Here is a 6,235-nt window from a genome sequence, read left to right on the forward strand (position 1 = left end):
TTACTGTCCCTACCCACAGCTGGAATGGCACAGGAGAGCTGTGACACAAACAAAAAAACAACAAAAAAAGCATCTCTCCTTCCAGGCAAATAGTTGCTCTTACAACATTCTTGCCTCTGTAACTCTCAGGTTAGTCTTCCAAGTGCAGCGAAACCTTAGCGCTGGCTGATAGCCAAGGGGCAAGTCAGTGCCAGCATGACAAAAGCAACCACAGCTTCACCTCAGCTGTAAATACAAGGGCTGGGACTTTCCCTTGGACTTTGACAGGAAGTTCTTTCACTCTGGACAGACAGATAGGCTTGCAACATTCCCTCATCTCACCCTCCCCTGTGCACTCATCCTGGCTTCCACTAGATAAATGCCAACAAGGCTGTCGGGGTTTCTGCACTCTGCTCTGGGCAATAGGACCTCTCCGCAGCTCCTGAGGTCTCACGCGCTCCATCACAAGCAGCATCTCACCAGCTGAGGAAAGCATTGGCTTGCCTAGGGGACTGCAGAAGGTTGAGTGCACAGGTGAGTTTTACACAGACAAGCCACAGGTTTCTCTCCCTTCTGCATGTGGAATGGGTAACAGACTAGCTAAGCTATCAACCTGAGAAGTTTAGATGGACTTGAACTTAAATTTTTAAGTCTCCTGATAATATTTACCCCAGCCTTTCTCCCCAATGGACAAAAAAATACAAAGCCAAGGCATGTCTCCTAGTCTCGTATTGACGTTATACAACCTATTAGTCATTATGAGCTGATGCGAGGAAGCCCTGAGACATAGGGAAGGATTTTGTAAATACAAAGTTAGGACAAACCAGAACTTTGTATTAGTCATTTGGTATTCAGAAAGCTTACAGAGCAGATAACAAGTTTATTTAATCTTCCAGAGGTGTTCGCTATAGTTAGAGAAGTGGCAAAAGCTTCTGCAAATAAGGATTGGTCATTGGATTTTAAATGATGAAGCTAGAAAGTGAATTTTCTTTTGTAAGCCAGAGTCAAAAGTTTGGGTTGAATTTTACTAGCAAGTGCAGGTACTCCAAGGGTGTTAGATTTATCCCAAATCATGTTATCACTAATAACATCTGGAAATAATGAGTTTTTTCACTTCTGGACTCATATGTAGATTTCATGTTTTCTCTTCCCCTTCAAGCAGCATACCGATTTTAATCCCGTTTAATATTTTATAAGAAAGAGCCTTCAATGCTGAAGAGAGAAATCGATCTTTCTTAAATGTTGTCTCATACCAGCTCCACATTATTCATTCAGAGAACATCTGCAGCTGTCAGAACTGTTCTTCAGCTTTGATATAGGAAAATTTCGTATCCTCTCTAAATCTGCAACACAAACTGTCACTCTGACTATAGGCCAATTTTTTCAAGACTTTATAAAGACTTTATAAAATAATGCAATTAATGGAAAATGTAAATTCTGTTTTGTGGTGTGGCCTTCCTGAAGGTCCTAGATTTGGTAATAGCAATGATTTAGACTAGCATGAAGTAGTCCTGTAACTACACACCAAAATACTCCAAGTCATTGAGAAATCAAACATCCCTGCACTTTCTTGCTCCATATTGGAATTTTCTTATACAAATATATTAACTGCTTTTCATATTTGTACAACTTTAGATTGATGGCATGTTTTTTAATTACTTCTTTTAATTAGGGGCAGAAATGATAACCAGATAAGAGGTCTATCTCATGTTAAGAAATTATTAACAAAGTATATTGCCTACATTAGCTCACTTGGGAGCTGACTCTGCCGCCCTTAACCACGTACCGTGCCGTGTTTCACATTGCAGAGCAGGCTGGGGATATGTGGTCTCATCTGCTCTTGTGTGAAACCAAACAATCCCATTGCTAATGCCCAATTAAGTTCACAGGACCAGACCAGAGCTAGTCCAGAGTAAAAACTGCAGCAAAGTGCCCAGAGTGGGCATTGGATACTCAGAACTACCTTTTTCTTAAACAAACTCAGTCTCTCAAAAATAAAAACAGCAGCTGAGGCTTTCAGGAAGAGTAGTTAAAATCTGCATATTTTAAGGCCTCCTTCACTGCTTTCCAGTCTATTTTTATTAAAACCTGATAATTTGGTAATTTCAAGATTGAGACAATCATTTCTCCCATTCCATTTGTAGTTACAGTGCTAGAAGAGAGGAGCTGTAACGTTTTACACATTTTCTGAGGGACATTTTATACATGTTGGCATTTTGGCTTCATTTTTATTCTATTTAGATTTTAATGTATACTGACATTGGTTTTTGAAATCTAGTTTTGGGGAAGAAAAGGTAGAGACAGGTATCTGGAGGTCACTTTCACAGATGCTTATTGCAGTTCAAATGTGGGGTCTCTTGTCTCTGAATGCTCTAAAACAAAAAATTGGGGTGATTTTTCTTTTTTTGACATAATTTTTTAGACCCACATACTCTCTTCTTTTTCAAAATTTCTCCAACATGTATTCCCCTTAGTGAGAGCACATGCAACAAAATAACTAATAAAGTCGCTTACTTGATGTAGGCAGGGCAATGAGAAACAGGTGCACTCCTAAACATCCTCATGGAGAATTTTTGGGGCTGTCGATGAGAGCTCTCTTCTACCTGCTGCCATGCCTTGGGCTGAGTGCTCTGTCAGGGCAGTGGGTGACAGCTCAGGTAAGCACTGGTTATATTGGTTCTTCCTGGAAACAGAGGAGGAGCAGGAATAGCTGCCAGCAAAAGCATTAATTAGAGGATTGACAAAGCTCCCTCCCAACCTCACAGAGACTACTGAATACAGCCCTAGAAACACAACTGCAAAGGTGGCGTCAAACTATTTTTTTTTTATTTTACGAAACTGTTTAGTTGATCATGTCACGGTGAGATTACTGGTGGAGTGCTCTAACCTTGATGCTGGTGGTGTGCTGGAGGCACAGGTTCAGCCTACTTGGCTCAGGACCACTCTTTCTATGTTTGCCTGAGCTGCTTTGTGTGTTGTGCTGGCAAAGTGCTGCAGATCTCCCTGGTTCAGTGGCAAGGTAAGGTCTAAACCTCCACTGTGAGATGCAGATCCCATGACTTGCTTAGAAAATATGAGGTTACGATTAAATCAGGAGTGAGGACAGGTTCTCAGCTCTGGATGATTTTCTTCTATGTGCTTTTCGCAAGTGGAGCAACCTCCCAGAACAAATCTGAAAGTGCAGAAAAAACATTTCCATAAACAGCATGATACCCCATAAAAACAGGAATATTAATAATTTTTTTTTTAATTCTACAACCTGAACTGCCCCAGAGCTTCACAAAACTTGGCACTTCGAAGGTGCTTAATTTTAATAATCTGCTACAAACTGCTTGATCAATGGTGGAAGGGGCTCAGCCATCCACCTCAGAGAAGTTATAGCACCTGAGGACTGGGATCAGTGTTTTACTGCTGCCTGTCATCAATCCATGATACCAGCTATGATACCAATCAATCCATGATACCAATCCGTGATACCAAGTATGTGAGCAAGTTTCTGTAGGCCTCTAGATAAACAAGCCTTAAGTGCTAAGAAATTTAGTGGAGAGATTGATTGCCAAAGAGCAAAACACTTTCTGGCATCATTAGAGCACAGGAATGTTTGACAAAGGATTTCTCTGGGGTGGTCCCACACTACAAGGACTGTGAGAGCAGGAAATATGTAAAAGGACATGAGTACTCAGAACAAGTGGGTAATTATGCAATAATCATAACAGCATAAAATGGTAGTGCAATAAAGACAATTGGCTTATTCAGAGCACCCAGTTCTTATTTCTGTATTGCACTTCCTTGCTGGAGCCAGAAAAGAGGGTCACCCTGCAGGAGGGGATTATTTTGTCCAATTAGACAATTACGAAAGCAGCATGACACTTTGTTTTGCACCTCCTGGCACCCTCTTCTTTCCTCTTCAGCTAAGTTTAGTAAGAACTCACAAGCATTTCATTTGCTTCCTATCATGTCCCAAATACCCACCTTTTCCTTCCCTCCAGTTGCATAGATAGGGCCTGGCACACCCTTTCCTTGCTTATTACATGGTCTTATCCTGAAGAACCAAAAGCGTAATTTCTGCCTTGACCCCACATATTTCACAGGAGTAGGAACAAGAGATACTCAGCAGCCTTGACTGAGACCCAGGAGCAAGCAGAAGGCACAAACCAAGGTGACTTGTCTCTGAAGGTGGCAGCCTTCACGCAGGGGGGCTCAGGCAGCAGAGGTTTGTAAGAGATCTTATAGAAGGTTTCCTATGCCCCTGTGCAGAGGACCGTGGCACAGGGTAATGCTGGCAGCACTGCGAGCGATTTGGTGGCAGTGCTGTGCTCCAAGAGCAGTAGCTCACAGGCAGTAAATATCCTGGCAGAGAGTTTTCATTTGTACCAACGCCTGGGCTGGGAGCCGAGGCAATGACCCACTGCTGTGCCCATGTGCACGCCCGCTGGCCTGGCTAGGGAATTGCCAACAGCTACTCGTGCATCTGCAAAACCTGAGCTGAACTCAAAGTGAGGTTTGGTCGGGGGAAACAAACAAACAAACAAACAAACAAACAAAACAACCAAAGCAAAAAACTAGATCTCTCGATTTCTCAGTATAGGATGTTGCCCTGAGCCGTTCTGCAGATTTTTTATTAATCTTATCTCTGGGTTTTTTGTTGTTTTTTTTTCAATTTTAAAAGCATGTATTTAACTCCAAACTTCTCAGCAGTTAATTTCTGAAGCCTCTCACTTAAGGTTGTTCCTTAAAGAGTCCTGAAATAATTGGCTCACTAAGACGGGATATTTGTTCCATCCTGAAAAAAGAACTAGATTTTAAATATTGCCTGATAACGATTTTTCCTTGTTGAAAAATGCAACAGCATTTCAAACTGTTAAAATTGTCTCTTTTTTTTTTTTTTTGAGGAATATAATTTCTTTAGAGAGAGATATTTATATATAAACATATATATATGTATGTATCAGTGTTCATTTTGTCCTGAAGGCAGGCAGGCCACTCAACTGCAGTCAACTAGGAGAGGAAAATTTTCAGGTCCATGTAAAAGAAAGGAAAGAAACCAAAAGGAACATGTAAATGCATTTAATGTACCTCATAATCAGTGAATAAGGGAACTGACAAAGTATCCCACTGTTAAATTGTGTGTCTCTATACACATTTTAGTGTATAGGCTTGTCTAAGAAAGAAAACAGATTAATGAACTTTCTGTAAAATCTGCTTGGCCCCATTCCAGACATGTTGCGAATCCACATATAGCTGTTTTGGCAAGAAAACTTCATATTCACACTCCTTTTTCTTAAATCTTTCATCATACTCTCCCTCTCACTCCTCAGATTTCTAGGAGTCTAAGACAGCCATGGACATCATCCCTGTGCCACAGCAGCCACCTTGCTTTTGACTTTATCACAGGTACAATGAAGAAACGGAGCTTTATTTTATTCTTGCTTGTGCCAACCTGGTCCAAAAGCGAGCTCTCAAAAATCAACAGCTCCATTAGTGTAAATGGGAAGAGAGTCAGACTTGTCACAGACTCCAAGAGCTCATAATAAACACGTGGCTTGAACTCTGACAATTTTAGCACTCTGCAGGTCTGGTTTTGGTTGGTTGCAGTGTAATGCTGCTTGATTCCAGTCACGGTGTATCCTACTGATGGCTGTCAGTAAAAGCATCCCAAATAACATCCCCTGCCTTGTCCTCCATGTCATGTGACACAGGGTCACAACTGAAGAGCCATTTCTCACTTGTTCCCTTCTTTTTTGGTGGTACAGACATGCGTGTTTGTGTGTGTTCGTCATGATTTTTTTAAGAGTGTCCATTATATTAGCCTGATTTCTGTAGGAAATGAGATTTCTTTGATCATGTGAGAGTATGTACGCCTATGTGTGTTCCTCAATGATTTTTTAGTGATGACTTAAAAAAAATGTACCAGGAGGAGAGACAGCTCAGTTTTCTTTATGTTGCGTTGCATAAAAAAAGGCAGCTGAAGACCCCACAGAAGAGTCCTGAAAAATGAAAGACTATACTATGACTATATATATTTAAGACACCTAAAAATCCACATGAAGAAATGTTATAGTAGTCATCTCCTGTGATTGGAAACAGCTTCAATCAGTGCTTGTAATCAGCCAAGAAACACAAACCCTAGGAAGCCAAGTTTCATTATTTCTAGTGTTATTTCTCTGTGAGACAGAGCTATTTGTTAATGTCTCTAAGTGACAGATAAAAGATGCTCAGAAGAATAGGTTCACAGCGAGGGAAGGACTCAGCAGGA

The 6,235-nt window shown here is 41.0% G+C and overlaps 1 protein-coding gene across 1 annotated transcript in view; it reads left to right on the forward strand.

The window, feature by feature from the left end:
* Window positions 1-358: 358 nt before the first annotated feature.
* Window positions 359-6,235, forward strand: part of STEAP4 (STEAP family member 4) — a 19,952-nt gene continuing 14,075 nt past the window's right edge. The window contains 2 exon segments of the mRNA XM_009865525.1: window positions 359-425; window positions 428-513. Coding sequence (XP_009863827.1) covers window positions 359-425; window positions 428-513 — 153 coding nt within the window.

Source organism: Apaloderma vittatum, unplaced genomic scaffold (genome assembly GCF_000703405.1).
Source record: "Apaloderma vittatum isolate BGI_N311 unplaced genomic scaffold, ASM70340v1 scaffold24142, whole genome shotgun sequence".
Classification (NCBI taxonomy): Eukaryota; Metazoa; Chordata; class Aves; order Trogoniformes; family Trogonidae; genus Apaloderma; species Apaloderma vittatum.